The sequence below is a fragment of the Bos indicus genome, chromosome X (genome assembly GCF_029378745.1).
Source record: "Bos indicus isolate NIAB-ARS_2022 breed Sahiwal x Tharparkar chromosome X, NIAB-ARS_B.indTharparkar_mat_pri_1.0, whole genome shotgun sequence".
NCBI classification, from domain to species: Eukaryota; Metazoa; Chordata; class Mammalia; order Artiodactyla; family Bovidae; genus Bos; species Bos indicus.
Window position 1 is genome coordinate 145,013,608 of NC_091789.1, and position 20,261 is coordinate 145,033,868.

Below are 20,261 nucleotides of genomic sequence, written 5' to 3' on the forward strand. Positions count from 1 at the left end.
GGTTAGTTCCCTGGTGGTCCGTGGGTTAAGACTCCCGCACATGCAGTACAGAGGGGTGCATGGGTTTCCTCCCTGGTCGGGGAACTAAGATCCCGTATGAGGAGGCCAAAAAGGAAAAAAGAAAAAGAAACCCAAGCCCTCCAGTATGATGGTCTAAGGGGCTGGAGGTCGTTGGGAGGAGATTGGGCAGGGTAGAAAGTGAAAGTCGCTCAGTCGTGCCTGACTGTTTGCGACCCCATGGGCTATACAGTCCATGGAATTCTCCAGGCCAGAATACTGGAGTGGGTATCCTTTCCCTTCTCCAGAGGATGTTCCCAACCCAGGGATCGAACCCAGGTCTCCTGCATTGCAGGCGAATTCTTGACCAACTGAGCTATCAGGGAAGCCCCAAAATAGGGCTGTTTGATTGCTTTAAGTAATCGAACATTACTTCCGTTGCTTTCTACAGTGGATCTTCCCAACCCAGGAAACTGAACCTGGGTCTCCGGCTCTGCAGGCGGATTCTTTACCAACTGAGTCACAAGGGAAGCCCATGAGGGTGGAACCTTCAGAAACATCAGGGCTGTTATACTGCACCAAACATTCCCAAGACCTTCCTGACGCCTTCCACCACGTAAGGCCACCAGCAGATACCACCTATGAAACAGGTCCTCACCACACACTGAATCTGCCAGCAACAACATGGACTTCCAGACTCCAGACCGTGAAAATTAAAATGTTTGTTGTTTATAGGTTTGTTTTTTTTTTTTTTTCAATCACAGCCTAAATGTTATCACCAACTCAACTGACATGAGTTTGAGCAAACTCTGGGAGATGGTGATGGACAGGGGAGCCTGGCATGCTGCAGTCCATGGGGTAGCAAAGAGTCGAACAGGACTGAGCAGCTGAACAACAACAACAAATTGGACAAAGACAGACGTCAAAGGTGCAGCTCAGACAGCCTAGCTAAGCACTGCGGCGAACACAGAAGTTTCATGATTTCTACATGCTAGTGCTCAGAGCGTAGGGAAGGGTCCGGGTACAAAGACACCAGCCCTCCAGAGGGGCCCTGGGGACGGGGCAGGGCGCTCGTCACTGAAAGCACAGGGCTATCCGGGCCTGGCCTCTGGTTCAGGTCAGTTCAGTCGCTCAGTCGTGTCCTGATCTTTGAGACCGTGAACGTCAGCACGACAGGCCTCCCTGTCCATCACCAACTCCTGGAGCTTGCTCAAACTCACATCCACTGAGTCGGTGATGCCATCCAACCATCTCATCCTCTGTTGTTCCCTTCTCCTCCTGCCTTCAATCTTTCCCAGCATCAGGGTCTTTTCCAATAAGTCAGTTCTTCGAATCAGGTGGCCAAAGTACTAGAGCTTCAGCATCAGTCCTTCCAATGCATATTCAGGACTGATATCCTTTAGGATGCACTGGCTGGATCTCCTTGCTGTCCAAGGGACTCTCAAGAGTCTTCTCCAACACCGCAGTTCAAAAGCATCAGTTCCTCGGCGCTCAGCTTTCTTTATGGTGTGACTCTCACATCCACACGTGACTACTGGAAAAACCATAGGTTTATCTACACGGGCCCAGGGTGGGTGGATCCTCTAGTTGTTGTTACTGTTCTTGAAGAGGCTGGACATCTGGATTTTTATGGGGAGTATCCCTGTGTCCTCAAATTGTTGGCACGCTTTATATTTCAAGACTTGGTGAGGGACTTCCCTGGAGGTCCAGTCATTAAGCATCTACCTTGCAAGGCAGGGGATGTGGGTTTGATCCCTGGACTGGGAAGTAAGACCCCACACGCCACAGAGCAAGTAAGCAGGCACACGGCAACTACTGAGCCCTTGGGGCACAACCAGAGAACCCAGGCACCGCTACGAAAGATCCCGCGTGCCACAACTAAGACCCAGTGCAGCCAAGTAAGTGTGTGTATGTGTGTGTGCGTGTGTCAGTCACTCACTTGTGTCCAACTCTGCAACCCCATGGACTGTAGCCTGCCAGGGTCCATGGGGATTCTCCAGGCAAGAATACTGGAGTGGGTTGCCATCCCTTCTCCAGGGGAATCTTCCTGACCCAGGGATTGAACCCAGGTCTCCCACATTGCAGGCAGGTTCTTTACCATCAGAGCCACCAGGGAAGCCTTGATGCAGCCAAATAAATATATAAATGTTACAAAAAAACACAACAAAACTCGGTGAGACTCTTCACCAACCCCTCAGAAAACAGTTGCAGGGAAAAGTCACATCCGTGTAGCCCTCAGTGGGCAGCCTGTGGCTTGGGTCGTTCCCATCATACCCGCCTCCTCTGTGCAGGTAGAAACCCCGGTCAGTGAAGTTTCCTGCACACCAAGGCGACCCCCTCAGCGCCCAGCCTCCAGTTCCTCTCTGTCCCTCCGGACACTCGGCCTGAGTGACCTTCAGGGACCTGCTTCTGCCCAGATTCCTTGGGATTGTATGTTTTTTTGACGGGGGGCGGAGCGGCACCCTCTGTCACTGCCAGGATCAGGCCGTCTTCGATGGCTAATGGCCCTGCTGTGCCCCAGCCACCGTCCATGTGGACACGGGGGCGGAACATGATCTCTGACCAGCGAGTGGGTGGGGGCCAGGGCAGTCCTAACCGGAGACGGGAGCTGGCGGAAGCGGACGTCAGTTGGACGCCTCTGGGGAAAGCCTTTGTCTCTGCATCAAAGGGGCAGAAACATCTGGTCCCACCCTTTCTTGTGGCCCTGAACAAAGAAGCGTGCTGTGGATGCAGCAGCTGGCGTGCAGCCGTGGGGCTGCAGAGACCCTGAGGGTCGCGGGGCCCTTAGAAAACCGGACCCATTCATTCAGAAGACGGCGTACTTCAGAACGAGCCTGAACTCTTTATAAACCCAAATCATTTCTCCTTTTAATGTTTATAATGTAAAAAAAAATTTTTTTAACATCCCAACATGGAAAAATAGTTTAAAACAATAAAACTTGGTTGAGCTTTCTTATTCAAAAAGTATTAATGGGGTACCATTTATTTTCATATCTGAGAAACAGGCTACAAAAACCTATGATGTCTTGCAACGCTCATGCTTTTATTTACAACTAAGACATACTGTGGCTTCTCCGGTGGCTCAGATGGTAAAGGATCGGCCTGCAACACGGGAGACCTGGGTTGGGTCCCTGGGTCGGGAAGATCCCCTGGAGAAACGAACCCACTCCAGTGTTCTTGCCTGGGGAATCCCATGAACAGAGGAGCCTGGAGGGCTACAGTCCATGCATGGGGTCCCAACCGACAGGACTGAGCGACTAACACTTTCACTTCTTTCAAGACATACTGCACATACCCTAGAAATCTACCAGCTCCAAGTCACTACATTTTTCCTCATCTAATCCCCATACTGCTGACAGAGGAGTATAATGCATTCGAAAAATATATCATGGGAGGGAGGGGGACATCCGTGGAGGTCCAGTGGCTAAGACTCTATGCTCCTAATGCAGGGGGCACAGTCAGGGAATTTCCAGTTAGGGAATTAGATCCTGCATGCTGCAACTCAGATCAAAGATCCTGCACGCCACAACTAAGACTCAGCACAGCCAAATTCATAAATAAATTTTCTAAAATATATATATGTATATATATATATATATATATATATACACACACACACATACATATATGTCTTGGAGGAGGAGAGTAAGGCCTTCCCAGGTAGCACTAGTGGTAATGAACCCTACTGCCAATGCAGGAGATCTAACAGACCCAGGTTTGATCCCTGGGTCGGGAAGATCCCCTGGAGAAGAGAATGGCAACCCACTCCAGGATTCTTGCCTGGAGAATCCCTATGGACAGAAGAGCCTGGGGGTGCTACAGTCCACGGGGTCACACAGAGTCGGACACAACTGAAGCAACTTAGCAGGCACACAGGGGAGTGAGGACTGATACTTATAAAATCTAGATAGTCTAAATCAATGAGACCACATGAACGGAGATTTTTCACCAAACATACTCCACACCTCCACAGTAATACTATTTCTCCACACTGAATTAAAGTTTAGAATCAAAGCAAAATTGTTAAATTATTATGCATCTAACTTGCAATCTTCCTCTGCCATCTAAAAATAGAAAACTTTTTAACTACTCCACGCACCCCAATATTCAAAGCAACACTGTACACAATTAGCCAAGACACGGAAACAGCCTAAATGTCCATCAACAGAGGGGTGGATAAAGAAGATGTGGTACACATACGGTGGAATACTACTCAGCCATAAAAAAGAATGAAATGATGCCATCTGCAGCAACATAAACGATCTAGAGACTATCGCATTAAGTCAAACATCATATGATATCACTTAGCATGTGCGATCTAAAATATGGCACGAATGAACTCATCTACAAAACAGAAGCCAACTCACAGGCACAGAGAACCGACTGGCTGCCAAGGGGGAGAAGGGGTGGGGAGGGGCGGACTGGAAGTCTGGGGTTAGCAGACGTAAATTACTAAATATAGGATGATAAACAACAAGGCCCTGCTGTAGAGCATGGGGAACTATATTCAATATCCTCTGATAAAGCGTAATGGAAAAGAACATAAAAAACAATGTATATACATATGTACAACTGATTCACTTTGCTGTACAGCAGAAGTGAACCCACCACTGTAAATCAACTTTAGCTCAGAAAAAAAAAAAAAAATTTAAGCTATTCCAATTATGATGAAACAGCACCCACCCCCCCCCCCAAAAAAAAAAACGAGCAACTTTTTGCTGCCTTTTCAGCAGCCAACTTTCACAGGCGAAACTCTCATTCTTTAACATTACACTTATTTCTCCCAGGTTCATTCAAAGCTTTGGGGGTGGGAGGAATGGGAACATTCCTTTTTTTATGCATATTTATTTATTTTTAAAATTAATTTATTAATTTTAATTGTAGGCTAATTACTTTACAATATTGTAGTGGTTTTTGCCATACATTCACATGAATCAGCCATGGGTGTACATGTGTTCCCCATCCTGAAGCCCCTTCCCACCTCCCTCCCCATCCCATCCCTCAGGGTCATCCCAGTGCACCAGCCCTGAGCACCCTGTCTCATGCATCAAACCTGGACTGCCGATCTATTTCACATATGGTAATATACATGGGGAACATTCTTAACTGAAAAAAAAGACAAAAAAAAAGACTCACATTAAAATGACTTAACTCTTATGACCCAGCAGTGTCTCAGCCAAGACATAATACATCAAGAGCTTTTCGGGGGAGGGGGGGGTGTTCCCTGGTTGGCCCAGTGGTAAAGAATCTGCCTGCCAATGCAGGAGACAGGGGTTCAATCCCTGGGTCGGGAAGATCTCCTAGAGAAGGGCATGGCAACCCACTCCAGTATTCCTGCCTGGAGAATTCCTCGGACAGAGGAGCCTGATGGGCTAGTCCCTGGGGTCACAGAGAGTAGGACACGACTGAGCGGCTTTCACTTTCACACATTTATCTGCTAGGAATGATGTGCAACCACGGGGAATTTTTATCAATGTGCTCAAAAAAGGAAGGAGACAGTTATGTCCCATGGCAGGCTATCAAGACATGCTTCTATCCAGAATACCACATGGCGTCACTGATACGTGGGGTCCAAAACATGACACACATGAACTGACCGATGAGACAGACTCCCAGACACACAGGCTTGTGGCTGCCCAGGGTGCGGACTGGGGTGGGGGAGACAGACAGACAGACCTGTGGTTGCCCAGGGTGCGGACTGGGGTGGGGAGAGAAGGACTGGGAGTTTGACCTTAGCAGATGCAAGCTGTTATACAGAAAATGGGGACTTCCCTGGTGGTCCAGTGGCTAAGACCCCAAGGCAGGGGCCCAGGTTCAATCCCTGGTCAGGGAACTTGATCCTACATGCTACAAGGGAGACCTGGCACAGCCAAAGAAATAAACACATATTAAAAATGGAGAAGCAACAAGGACCTGCTGGACAGCCCAGGGAACTCTGCTCAGTACTCCATAACAACCTCATGGTCACCAGGGGGGAAGGATGGGGGAAGGGACAGTTAGGGACTTTGGGATGGACGTGGACACATGGCTGTGTTTAACATAGAGAACCAACAAGGACCTGCTGGACAGCACAGGGAAGTCAAGTCAATATTCTGTAGTAGCCTATAAGCAAAAAGAATCTGAAAAAGAAAGAATACATGTATATGTGTAACTACCATTCCAATAAAAAGATGACACTTATATTCTATATATACACATACACAGCAGCAGAAAATACCATTTGCCCCCAAGACACTTCTTATGACAACTGCATAAGAACTTCTTATGGCACCCCACTCCAGTGTTCTTGCCTGGAAAATCCCGTGGACGGGGGAGCCTGGTGAGCTGCCGTCTATGGGGTCGCACAGAGTCGGACACGACTGAAGCGACTTAGCAGCAGCACCATGCAGTTCTTATGCAACTTCTTGCAAAGAGAAGAGAATTTTCCATTTCCCAACTAAAGTTATTAGGAAATACCACAGGGGATTATTAGGAAATGATGCAGGAAATGCGTACCTACAAGTAATTTTAGCCTCGATTATTCACATATTTAAATTTTTTTGCAACTGCAGTTCTACAATCATTTATATTGTGGGTCTAATTCAACACTCCTGAAAACTGCAATTCACGGAGATCTGTGTACTTAATAATGTATGACGTGTGTCCCAGGGGAGACTGGGCCTAACAGAAAAGGAAGTCTTTGCCGGACCCAGTTCGAATACCAATTCAAGATGGCCGGGCATTAAGAATGAAGCCTCAGGGACTTGCCTGGTGGCCCAGTTTGGCTAAGACTCCAGCACTCCCAATGCAGGGGGCCCGAGGTTCGATCCCTGGTCAGGGAGCTGGAAACTAAAAAGATCCTGCATGCTACAATGAAGATTGCAGATCCTGAGTGCCACAACTGAGTACCCAGTAAAGCCAAAAAAAAATTAAAATAAATACATATATATATAAGAAAACGAGGGCTTCCCTGGTGGGTCCAGTGGGGAAGAATCCACCTGCTAATGCAGGGGACACAGGTTCCATCTCTACTAGTCTGGGAGGATTGCACACGCCCTGGAGCAACTAAAGACAGGGCACCAGAACTACTGAGCTCAGAACTAGAGCCCACGAGCCTCGACTAACTGAAGCCCGCGCCCTAGAGCCCATGGTCCAAGAAAAGACAAGTCACCGCAGTGAGATGCCCTTGTGCCACCAACTAGACAGGAGCCCCAGCTCGCCGCAACTAGACAAAAGACCACACAGCAACCCACCAGAGCCAAAAATAAAAACCGATCTTTTTTTTTTTTTTTTAAATAAAACAAACCAGAAACCGAAGGGTCAAAAACAAGATGCTCATCACCTGGGGAACATCCCAGGCTCTACACTAAATCCCAGGTGAGACGGTCAATCAATGATGGCCAAGAGTTTTACTGCAGGATAAGGTTCTGAGCTTTTGCTGCTGCTGCTAAGTCACTTTAGTCGTGTCCGACTCTGTGCGACCCCATAGACGGCAGCCCACCAGGCTTCCCTGTCCCTGGGATTCTCCAGGCAAGAACACTGGAGTGGGTTGCCATTTCCTTCTCCAATGCATGAAAGTGAAAGTGAAAGTGAAGTCGCTCAGTCATGTCCGACTCTAGCGACCCCATGGACTACAGCCCACCAGGCTCCTCCGTCCATGAGAGTTTCCAGGCAAAAGTACTGGAGTGGGGTGCCATTGCCTTCTCCGTCTGAGCTTCTTGGTCCTTATAAAAAGCATTATCGAGGTGGATTTTCATCTTCATCAGAGCAGACGCTGAAAGAGCACAGGGTCAGAAGAAAGGGCAAGAGGCAGTGTACTGACAGAGCAGAAGGAAAAAACAAGTCTGTACCTTGGTACTTTTCTGTTTCCCACGCCGGAGACAGCAGCGCTGTCTGCACACAGAGACTCCAGAGAGAAAGACTGCAGGAGCCGGGGAGGAACGACAAAGACCTGACTTGGCAGGCAGCCTGCAGAGTTTTCTCTGAGGCCAGCCTACCGAACGGTCACCTGGCTCAAGGTGGGGCATGTATGATCACGTAATCACTGGGTTCCGGATCCTTGCAGGCACCGATGGAGAGACTCCTGGTTCTCAACAGGAAATGGAATTTATGACAGGGAGGTGGAAACCACAGGACCGAGAACTGCCCCAGCAGGTTCCAGAGCCGGCAAGGACCAGGAAAGCCAGCAACAGCCCGGGGGCAGAAACCAGCCAAGGAGCTGGAGGCGCCTGACGGCCTGCGTCCCAACCCCTCCCCTTACTTCCTCGTGAAAGGACAAAAAAGTCCTAGGATCTGAGAGATGACAGACTGGCCCAAGGTCACTCGGGGAGTGAACAGCATGGAATACGACTTGGCAATAAATCCAACTACACACATGCCTGAGAGATCAGTCATGTCTGACTCTTTGCAACCCCATGGAGTGTAGCCCACCAGACTCCTCTGTCCATGGGATTATCCAGGCAAGAATACTGGGGTGGGTTGTCATGCCCTCCTCTAGGGGATCTTCCCGACCCAGGGACTGAACTTGTATCTCTTATGTCACCTCCAGTGACAGGCAGGTTCTTACCACTAGTGCCACCTGGGAAGCCTGGTCTCAAAATACAAGTTCAGCTAAAATAAAACAAAAAAACACCGGCAGAGACTGGGCTCACACGGCCACCCACGTTGCTCCAGGGGCCCAAGTGAAAGAATCTGGCTGGCTGACCCTTGAAGGCTATGGGGACTGGTAGGGCCCCCCAAGCCAAGACTTAACAACGGGGAAGCGATTTTGATAAACAAATCGGGGTGCTCCAAGGAAGGGCTATGGGAGTCTGGAACTCAAAATGCCAACCAATGTCCACTCATCTAGGGACATGAACTCTCACCCCGTAGCCATCAGCAGGCCACTCACTTTATGATCTGAAGCCACTTTAATAAGTTTGAGAAAAACCACTACCCCAAGTTCTATTGCTGCAGCCTGCTCAGTACTTCCACTCAGTAGCAGACGGTCAGCAACTCAGCCCAAGGAAGAAAACTGGCACTTACAGAGATCAAAAGCAACAGAGTGGTGCAGTGGTTAAGACTTCAGCTTCTTGGAGCAGGAAATGGCGACCCACTCCAGTATTCTTGCCTGGAGAATCCCACGGACAGAGGAGCCTGGCCGGCTACAGTCCACGGGGTCGCAAAGAGTTGGACACGACTGAGCAAGTTCACTTCATACTTAAGTGGTAAAAAAGCATTACTAGTAGGAACCAAAAAAGGTTTAGGCTACAAATTGTATTCTTGGTAATGTTTCTAAATGCATTCTGTCAATGTTAAAATTTCTAACATACACATTTAATTTCTTACGTGTAAGTTTTTTAAGAAAAATGTCTTATTCAAGTATTACATGCTTGCTGCCTTTCATATAATTCCATATTACTTTTCAAAAATAAAGTTATTTCTAGGAAAACTAAAAAAAAAAAAAAAGACCAGTTTCTAACGCAGGGGTTGTGGGTTCGATCCCATATGCCTCATGGCCAGAAGGAAAAAACAAAACATAAAACAGAAGCAATACTGCAACAAATTCAATAAAGAATATTAAAAATGGTCCACATTAAAAAAAAAAAAAGTCTTTATAAAAGAAGAAAATCGAAAACAGAGGGGAACTGTAAGCATGTGGAACACAGTGCCTTCCTGTCTACAGCCATCCTAGGCAGACAGAGAACTTGGGTTTAAATCTGTATCATTAAAGGCACTCAGCATCTATTACAAGTAGTGTATCTTCCATCTCGATAGACGGCTAGACACTGACATCACTTACGCTTCACTGATGTGAATTCATCTAATTCACTTAAAACCCTGGGAATGAGATGCAATGGCTTTCTGCACTTAACGGAACCATACGATATCTGTATGGTATGAGACTGGCAACTATACACTCATTTGAGCACATAATTTAATGGGCAGTTTTTAAATGAACAGCCCTTGAGAACCATGAAAGAAAATCAGGTTTGTCCTGGCTTCCTTTGGGTTGACTACTAAAACAAACATCGTGATGGTCAGCTCTGAAATAACAGCAGACCGTCAGGACACAAGTTTCATTTGTGATGATATACCCACATGAGAGGGCTTCCCTTGTGGCTCAGTGGGTAAAGAATCTGCCTGCAATGCGGGAGACCTGGGTTCCATCCCTGGGTTGGGAAGATCCCCTGGAGAAGGGAACGGCTACCCACTCCAGTATTCTGGCCTGGAGAATTCCATGGACTGTATAGTCCATGGGGTCGCAAAGAGTCGGACACGACTGAGCGACTTTCACTTACATCAGAACCAAACCCTCTTCTAGAAGTCTCCTCAAACCTTCCAGCACTGAACCTGAGTTATGGGAAAATGTTAGTTACTCCGTTGTGTCTGACTCTTTTCGACCCCATGGACTGTAGCCCACCAGGCTCCTCTGTCTATGGAATTTCCCAGGAGTGGGTTGCCATTCCCTTCTCCAGGGGATCTTCCCAACCCAGGGATTGAACCCGTGTCTCTTACGTCTCCTGCATTGGTGGGCAGGTTCTTTACCACTAGCGCCACCTGGGTAGCCCAGCTTATGGAAAGGGCCCACCTATTTTCTGAACAAAGACCTCAAACGGTGTACGACTGAGGGGTCACCCCCACCATACTCAGAACCCACAAGCAAGTCTTTGTGTGGAGCATTTTGACAACAAGCCTCTTGAAAAGGTTCAGTGCAAAGGTCAAGTTCGAGAACCAGAACAACCACATTTCCGCAGTCAGGGTTGGAGACAAAGGCAAGGTCACGCAAAGCTATCTTGAGTTCAGCTCACCAAACGTGGACTCATCTGGAACCCTGAAGACATGTGCTGCAAAGGCCTGAGTGGGGTTAACCTCCTTAGAACAGAAGTCCTTCAACACCACAATATACTCCTGCTTCCAGTCCTTCCCTGCACTCAGGAGAAATGCAGGCCACAGATGCCAGAGATTAAAGAGGAGCAGTGTTTTTAAACTGATCGAGTCACAGGGACTCGGTTAAGTCGAATGGAAGAAATCTTTAGAAAGAACAAGGTGGGAACTTCCATGGTGATTCGGTGGCTTAAGACTCCTTTGCTTCCAGGCTTCCCTGGTGGCTTAGTAGTAAAGAATCCGCCTGCCGAAGCTCGGGACGGGGATTTGATCCCTTGGTCCAGGAAGATCCCACATCCCTTGGAGCAACAAAGCCTGGGAGCTGAAACTACTGAAGCCCGTGTGCCCCAGAGTCCAGGCTCTGCAACAGGAGAAACCATCGCAGTGGGAAGCCCGTGTTCCGCAACGAGAGGGTAGTCACCACCTGCCCCAGTTACAGGCCAAAAAAAAAAAAAAGCCTGAGCAGGAACAAAGACCGAAAACAGCCCAAAAATAAATAAATAAAAATAAAGACTCTGTGCTCCCAAGGCAGGAACGTGGGTTCCATCCCTGTCGTGGAACTAAGATCTTGCATGGGGGCTCACAGTGGCTAAAAGTAAATAAAAATAAAAAGCAGAGTTTGTCAGAATGGATTTTAAAAAAAGGGGGGGGGGGGCAACTCTTGTGCTGTCTGCAAGAGTGCGGGAAAAAAAAAAGACCCAAACAAGGCAACACTGAAAATGGAAATGTGGACTTTGCTACAGCAGTTTGCACACCAAAGTTAACACAAGCAGGTCCCCTAATCACTTTCTGAGGACAAGAACACCGATGAGAACAACCCCCAGAGAACACTCATTTTGGGACTGGCCACGCCTCACCCCACGGACTTCTTAGGAATAGCGTATTTTATAGAACTGGATACTGGATCAGTTTTTCTCCCAACAAAACTTGTTTGGTTTTTTTTTTTTTTAAAGAAATATTTACTTATTTATTTGGCTGCACTGCGTCTTAGCTGTGACATGTGGGATCTAAGTTCCCTGACCCGGAACTGAACCTGTGTCCCCTTGTACTGACAGCACGGAGTCTTAGCCACTAGACCAGCAGGGAAGCTGATCTCCAGGTAAATCTTTTACCAGATGCTTCCTGCAGCCCACTCGTATCGCTTTCCCCAACTCCTCGGTATGCAGACGCCCCCGGGACACTGCGTCTCTCACGTCCATCTGTGCTGAGCCCCTTGGCAGTACGCTGCTATGTTCCCGCCACGTCTGGGTTCACATGGTTACTGTGACTTCTCTTCCTAAAATTCCTACAGTCCTTTGGTGCATGCTGCTTCTCACCACACCACGGCTTAGGAAATAAGACTTCTCACCCAGAAGACCAGGAGGCAGCCCCAAAGCCCCCCAACATGACCATCACACGCCAAGCACTATCTCGTGATCAAACCAAAGTCCTGACCAGTGACGGGCCCAGAGATGCATGTACAATTTCAAGGCCCCATTCCTTGCCCTTGGCTTGCAATGCTATCATTCTGGCATGCTGGGCTTACTCTATGAGATTGTCTGGTTCAACAACACTGATCTGAAGTCGAGGGAAGCACAGAACCATTAACACAGTTGCTCAGTCGCTAAATCTTGCCTGACTCTCTGAGACCCCATGGACTGCAGCACGCCAGGCCTCCCTGTCCATCACCAACTCCTGGAACTTGCTCAAACTCATGTCCATTGAGTCAGTGATGCCATCCAACCATCTCATCCTCTGTCATCCCCTTCTCTTCCCACTTTCAATCTTTCCCAGCATCAGGGTCTTTCCCAATGAGTCAGCTTTTCCCATCACGTGGGCAAAGTACTGGAACTTCAGCTTCAGCATCAGTCCTTCCAAAGAATATTCCCAGTTAATATCCTTTAGGATGGACTGGTTGGATCTCCGTGCAGTCCAAGGGTCTCTCAAGAGTCTTCTCCAACACCACAGTTCAAAAGCATCAATTATTCCATGCTCTGCCTTCTCTATGGTACAACTCTCACATCCATAGATGACCACTGGAAAAACCATAAACACGGTAAACAGCCTTCAGAAATCCAAGTGAGGACATCCCACAGGTCCAAGGCCATCTTCTGATAGCTGGAGTGGGAAGGTAATGTGTACTGGAGAGCAGTCTTCATTTCTGAGGGCCCACGACCTCCAAACCTTCACACAGCAGCAGCTCGCTTTAACTCAGAAGGCTCTAGTGGGACTGTCACTGCGCGGCTGTGGACAACAATGAGTCTTCTGGAAGGCAGACACCAACCGCAAGAGCAGCCAGGCACAGGGTCTAAGGGGACACAGATGACCAGTCTTTGTGCAAGACGGCTCGTCTACAGGGAAGGATATAAAGGACCACAAGGTCAAAGCCACTAAGAATTTCCACCAGCACCCTTAGAAAGACAAACACTAAAGTTCAACAGAGGACAACGGGCCAGGACTGCCAACGGCAAGATCAGGAGCGGATCTCACCAAAGACTGAGAGTAAAAGACGCCAGACGCAAATGAGTGTCCTATTATTCCATTTACATAAAGGTTCAAGAGCGGCTGATCTGGGGAACGAAACGGTGAAGACAGTGGTACCTTCGATGGGAGACGCAGGGGGACCTCTGGAAGACTAGGACATTTCTAGAACAGAGACAGGAATGTTCCACTTCTTGATCTAGACAGTGGGTCACACTAGACAGTGGCTGATCCCATGAAAATCCACCCAGCTGTTTATCATTTCGGGGTCACTTTTCTGAATACAAGTAACATTACCAAAACCACATACGTTAAAAAAACAGACGGTGATGCTGAGGCTGAAGCTCCAATCCTTTGGCCACCTGTTATGCCAAGAGCCGACTCATTGGAAAAGACCCTGATGCTGGGAAAGACTGAAGGCAGGAGAAGAAGGGGACGACAGAGGATGAGATGGCTGGATGGCATCACCAACTTGATGTACATGAACTTGGGTAAACTCTGGGAGTTGGTGATGGACAGGGAGGCCTGGCGTGCTACAGTCCATGGGGTCGCAAAGAGGCGGACACCACTGAGCAACTGAACTGAACTGAAGGACCAGAAACCTCAGGGCCAGAGAGAATCCTGCCAGCTTCCATAGCCTTCCTTGTGATGGGAGCCCTTGAAAGCTTGGAATGAACCAAGAGCACCATCAGATGACACGCCGCCTTCAGACTCAGCCAGGAAGGGACCTCCATGCCCCATTAAGGGCCCACCATGCTTAAGAGTTTAGGACTAAAAGTCACCCCCCGGCAGCAACAATTCTCTACAGAGGACCCCAGGATAGGCGTCTGGCTGCCCACATTCCAAGGACAAGTATGAGGAGATTTTCAGAAACCGCTCAGAATTCCACAGGGACCCTTCAGAATTCCTTTAAACACGTTATCAGTCATCAACCGGAACACTAGGTCAAGACGAAGACAGGTTCAAACTCCCTAAATGTACGTTGCTTTAAGAAGAGTGGAAAGAATCTCAGGAAGTCATAAATAACGGGCATTTTACAGCACAGAATGTTTACAAAAGAAGTTGCCAGTATCATGAAAAAAAAAAAACTACATTAATAAAGCCAATTATCATGAAAAAAAAAAAAAAGAAGTTGCCAGGACTTCACTGGCAGTCCGGTGGGGCTCTTTGCTTGGGACATGGAGTTCAATCCCTGGTCGGGGAACTAAGATGCCACACACCACTGGATATAGTCCAGGGAAAAAAAAAAAAAAAAAAGCCAAGTTTCAATCCCATGCAGAAATACACACACACACACACACACACACACACACACACAGCATCCGGATATCGGATTCAATGACTATAGTCCGTTATTGAAAAGGCTCTGGTGTTTTGTGCACATAACTCACGGGGCTTGATTACTGAGTCGTGCCCAGCAATGTCTCCAGCAAACACTGGGGCAACTCAGACTCTACTGCCAGCGCCCTGTCCAGCTGGGTGACCTCGGGTCAAAGGGGAGTATTGAGCTTGGGGGGCGCAGGATGGTGCAGAGAGCCTCCTGCGTCTGGTACACAGAAGACCAGAGAAAGAGGAAGACGCCATCATTCCACCCTCTCTCCCTGCTTCTCATCTCCTGTCGACTCCCCTTTCCCTCCCTAGGAATTCACCCTGGCCGCAGCTGGAAACGCCACGGGCTTTTCGTCATTTATGACATCAGCCAAAGGGAGAAGGCAGCAAACACATCAAAGGCGTGTACGATAATTTATACTACAGTTACTTCCTGCATCATAAAAAAAAAATCCTTGCATACACATTTTAACCATATTCACTTTTAAAGACAGAATCTATCCATCTGCAAGGAACTCTTAGTTGGGAAGGCCCAGTTGTACCAAGAGGGCTGTGTACAATATGTCTTTGCTATCTTAAAAATTAGTATCCAGGGGACTTCCTTGGCGGTCCAGTGGCTAAGACTCTGAGCTCCCAATGCAGACGGTAAAGGTTCAATCCCTGCTCATGGAACTAGATTCCAGATGCTGTAGTTAAGACCCAGCAAAATAAGTATTTAAAAAAAAATTATTATTCACTACAGAAAAGTTTTAAATACATAAATATATGTATTTAAATATAAATATATAAAGAAATAGGGAGAGCAAAGAATTCACCGATATTATGCAATCAAAAGACAAACACGTAACATCTTGCTGTACTTTTTCTTCCTACATTGTTGTGCAGTCGCCGAGTTGCGTCTGACTCTTTGCGACCCCGTGGACTGCGGCACACCAGGCTTCCCTGTCCTTCACCATCTCCTGGAGTTTGTTCAGACTCATGCGCATTGAGTCAGTGATGCCATCCAGCCATCTCACCCTCTGTTGCCCCCTTCTCCTCCTCAATCTTCCCCAGCATCAGGGTCTACGTTGCACACGCAATTTTACACTAAGTTATAACCACCTGCCAGAGAAGGCAATGGCACCCCACTCCAGTACTCTTGCCTGAAAAATCCCATGGATGGAGGAGCTTGGTAGGCTGCAGTCCATGGGGTCACAAAGAGCTGATGAGACACGACTGAGCGACTTCACTCTCACTTTTCACTTTCATGCATTGGAGAAGGAAATGGCAACCCACTCCAGTGTTCTTGCCTGGAGAATCCCAGGGACGGGGGAGCCTGGTGGGCTGCCGCCTATGGGGTCACACAGAGTCGGACACAACTGAAGCGACTTAGCAGCAGCAGCAGCATAACCACCTTCCCTCCTATAAACTCCTCATAGCCTTGAACTGCTGCAGACTACTCCACAGGCTGAATATCTGCAGAGATTTCTGAGTGTGTTTTCACTCAGCAACCGTGCGAAAAGCAGATTTTAACCCCGAGGTTTCCAAATTTTTGTTTTCTAATACATAGTCACAAGAATTTAAGATAGGAATCAACTATTCCCAGGAGTTCAATTGAGAGTATTTTCTGCATGAAAGACTGCCTTTAAGTGGATCTACAGACATTCTTTTTAATTTTTTAAAACAGATACTAGCATAGCAGGAGGGCTTGGGAATGGCACCTGCAATGGGTGTGCAAGGCTCTGTGAAGAACTGTGTTCTCCTCTCAAACCGGCATCACGCCCCTTAAGGGTCACCTACGAACCTTCCACCGGGGACTTCCTGGTGGTCCAGTGGCTACAAACTCCCAATATGGAGCTTCGAGCTTTGGTCCCGAGTCTGAAGCTCCAATACTTCCGCCACCTGATGAGAAGAGCCGACTCACTGGAAAGACCCTGATGCTGGGAAAGATTGAGGGCAGGAGGAGAAGGGGACAACAGAGGATGACATGGTTGGATGGCATCACTGACTCGATGGACATGAGTAAATTTTGAGTAAAGCACGAGTAAAGCAATTATCCTTCAATAAAAAAATCAATTAAAAAAATCAACAAACAATAATTAATTTAAAAAACCCTTCCTCTGTTCTCCTGCTGGGGATGAAATGAAGGTCTCCAATGACCTCCAATGTGGTAGAAAAACAGGTCTTGTCTAAACTGGGAAGGTTAGGTCAACCTTGAGGTTTGAGCTCTTGGCATTGTAAATAAACCAGGGAATTGGATGAGGCAGAGGCACCCTTCTCGCCCTCCATCAAGAGTGGCAAGCCTTCACACACACGTGAAGTCAGCTCTGTTCTCAGCAGTTCTTTCAACCATTTCGAAAGATCATCCTCTAATATTAAAATATATATACATTTCCACCACCATGTAACCTACAACCTGCAGTGCAGGAAACCACTCAGCCAAAAAGACAAATGAACTACCGGTATAATCATCAACATGGGAGAAAAGAAATCTCAAATAATTATTCAGTGAGAGCAGCCAGGCAGGGATAAGTATCAACCAAAAAGTCCATTTATATGAAATTCCGGAAGACACGGCCCTGGTGGCTCAGAGGTTAAAGCTTCTGCCTGCAATGTGGGAGACCTGGGATCAATCCCTGGGTTGGGAAGATTCCCCTGGAGAAGGAAATGGCACCCCACTCCAGTATTCTTGCCTGGAGAATCCCATGGACAGAGGAGCCTGCCTGGTGGGCTATAGTCCACGGGGTCACAAAGAGTCGGACATGACTGAGCGACTTCACTTTCACTTTCTGGAAGACACACGCTGACCCAAAGGGGCAGAAAGCAGGCCGGCTTCGGGGATGGGGGATGAGGCCAGAGGAGGAAACTGGGAAGATACAGTGAGACGGCACTTTTGGGAGGTGGCTGCTACTCAGCCTTCTGAAGCTGACGGCTTCAGAAACATTTATGTGGCCATTCTATTTACATACATTCATGTATTGAAATACATGCATGGATATAATATATATATATATATATATAAGCAATTCCCTGCCGGCTCAGATGGTCAAGAATCCACCTGCCAATGCAGGAGAGGCAGGTTCGATCCCTGGGTCAAGAAGATTCCCCTGGAGAAGGGAATGGCAACCCACTCCAGTACTCTTGGGCTTCCCTGGTGGCTCACATGGTAAAGAATCCACCTGCAATGCAGGAGACCCGGGTTCAATCCCTGGGTCGGGAAGATCCCCTGGAGGAGGAAATGACAACCCACTCTAGCATTCTTGCTTAGAGAATCCCATGGAAAGAGGAGCCTAACACTTCTATATATATATATATATATCAGTTCAGTTCAGTCGCTCAGTCGTGTCCAACTCTTTGCGACCCCATGAACCACAGCACTGTCCACAGCATGAACCGCAAGCATCCCTGTCCATCACCAACTCCCAGACTCAACCCAAACCCATGTCCATTGAGTCGGGGATGCCATGCAACCATCTTATCCTCTGTCGTCCCCTTCTCCTCCTGCCCCCAATCTTTTCCCACATGATACAAAAACAAACAAACAAAAAAATGAAACCTCCATTGACTCATTCAACTGAATTCTATTCCTTCAAGCCTTTTATCTTACTGTTTGGCTGTACCACTTACCTTACAGAATCTCAGTTCCCAAACCAGGGACTGAACCCACACCAGGGCCGTGACCATTCAGAGTCCTAACCACTACATCACTGGGGAATTCCCCTTAAAGTCTTGCAAGAAAATTTTTTTTTATTTTATGGACATATAGGTGATTTGCAATGTTGTGCTAATCTCTGTGTAGACCAAAGTGACTCAGTTATACATATATAGGTGTTTGGGGTTTTTTTTTTTTTTTCTATATTCTTTTCCATTATGGTTTTCACAGGATACGGAATCTGCTTCCCTGTGCTGTACGGTAGGATCTTGAGTCATAACAAGGTCCATTAAAGCCTTTCAGAAGAATTCCACTTGGGACTTCCCTGGTGGTCCAGTGGTTAAGACCCCTGCATTTCTAATGAAAGGAGTACAGGTCCGATCCCTGGTCAAGAACTTGCAGCGAGGCGGGATGGGTATGGGGGACCTGGCTAAGGGTGGGGAGAGAATTCCTCTCCAAGGGCGTCTGCAAGGTCTGGTGATTGGGTTGCAAAGCCAATAGGAAGCACAGAAGGCCCTAGGAATGCCAGCTGTGGTTTTCAAAGATTCACCCTCAGTCACTTGTTTTCTGCTGGGGTTGAGTGGGGGGCAGCTCTCAAACCTCAGATGAACACACAAGGTTTCCTTTCTGGCCAGATTCCAGACCGAAGCCAGGAAACTCATTGCCTGAACACACTGCAACCCAATCCGCAGCAGGTGACCCGCAGAAAACCCTCCCCCACCCCCAGCCCGTTTGTTGCTATGGAAACCCAGCATCCATGGGCCCAGCAGGTGGGCAAAGGCTGCCAGCTTTGGGCACACCTAGGGAAATGACAAGAAAGCATCACTCTCTGGGTGGAACCTGACACCACGCTCTCTGTCCGGTGATCTCAACACCGGGAGCCACCTGGTGAAATTTCAGTCTCAAAAAGGCTGCCCATTCCACGCATCCAGCTCTCCCGTTTCCCCTCCACAGAAGACTCATGTTGCATCTCAGGGGCCGACTGCTCCTCCGAGGTCCCAAGGTCCAGACAGCTCCGGGACAAAGCAAAGAGAGCCTTCTCTGACCATCCCACACAGACGTTCTCCAAACTACACTATGGCACGACGGGGAAGACATTTTAACATTCTCTAAGGTTTTGCTTCCTTTCGGCTTGCTTTTTTTTTTTCTTTTTGTTTGTTTGGCTTGCTTGTTTTCACTCTCGCAGGCTTAGGTTTGCACCGGACTTGACGTGACAGTTTTCCGAAGAGGGGCTCCCCTGGGGGTCCAGTGGCTAAGACTTCGCACTCCCAGTGCGGGAGCCCCTGGGGTTCAATCCCTGGTCAGGGAACTAGATGCCACATGCTGCAACTAAGACCCAGTGCAGTCAAATAGATTAATTAAATACACTTTTTTAAAAAAAGTTTTCAGAAGTAACAGAGGATGTTCCAGGATGAGCTGCCCACTCGTGTGGAAACTTGCAAACACGCAAATGACTCTATGCCCTTCCCCAGTGGTCAAGACTAGATTCACGCTGCGGGCTTTGGACACCCCCAAGCCGCCCTCAAGGCACATGTGCAGCCTAAGTCGATCCAGTCGTGTCCGACTCTGCGACTGTAGCCCACCAGGCTCCTCTGTCCACAGAACTCTCCAGGCAAGAATACTGGAGTGGGTGGGCCATGCCCTTTCTCCAGGGGAATCCTCCTGACCCAGGGATCTAAGCCACCTCTCTTACGTCTCCTGCATTGGCAGGCGGGTTCTTTACCACTGGCGCTACCTGGGAAGTCCTCAAGTCACAACTGATCAGAATAAAAGCAGTTTCCAGCTGTGATGAGTACGAGGTCAACTCCAGGCAGCCCGCCACTTCACCCCAAGCCCCCTTCTGCACCCCTAGTCCCCTAGCAAGCATCCGGGACCACCCAGTTCCCATGCATCTACTAACAAATCGTGCCCGCCATCTCCCAGTAGCCTGATTCACAGTGAGCCCGGAGACAAGTGTCACCCACCGACCCGGGCTGGGGACTTGCTTGAGGCCCCTTGT

At 48.2% G+C, this 20,261-nt stretch overlaps 1 protein-coding gene across 4 annotated transcripts in view; it reads right to left on the reverse strand.

The window, feature by feature from the left end:
• SHROOM2 (shroom family member 2) overlaps positions 1 to 20,261 on the reverse strand; it is a 141,533-nt gene that overhangs the window by 86,914 nt on the left and 34,358 nt on the right. The window contains exon 1 of one of the 4 annotated variants that reach the window (XM_070784572.1): positions 7,827 to 9,375. The exons of 1 other annotated variant lie outside the window; for it this stretch is intronic. In XM_070784572.1, coding sequence (XP_070640673.1) covers positions 7,827 to 8,003 — 177 coding nt within the window. In that variant the 5' untranslated portion in view covers positions 8,004 to 9,375. Of the gene's footprint in view, positions 1 to 7,826; positions 9,376 to 20,261 lie in introns of those variants that run through there. 2 more of the 4 variants (XM_070784574.1, XM_070784571.1) reach the window with 2 other exon arrangements.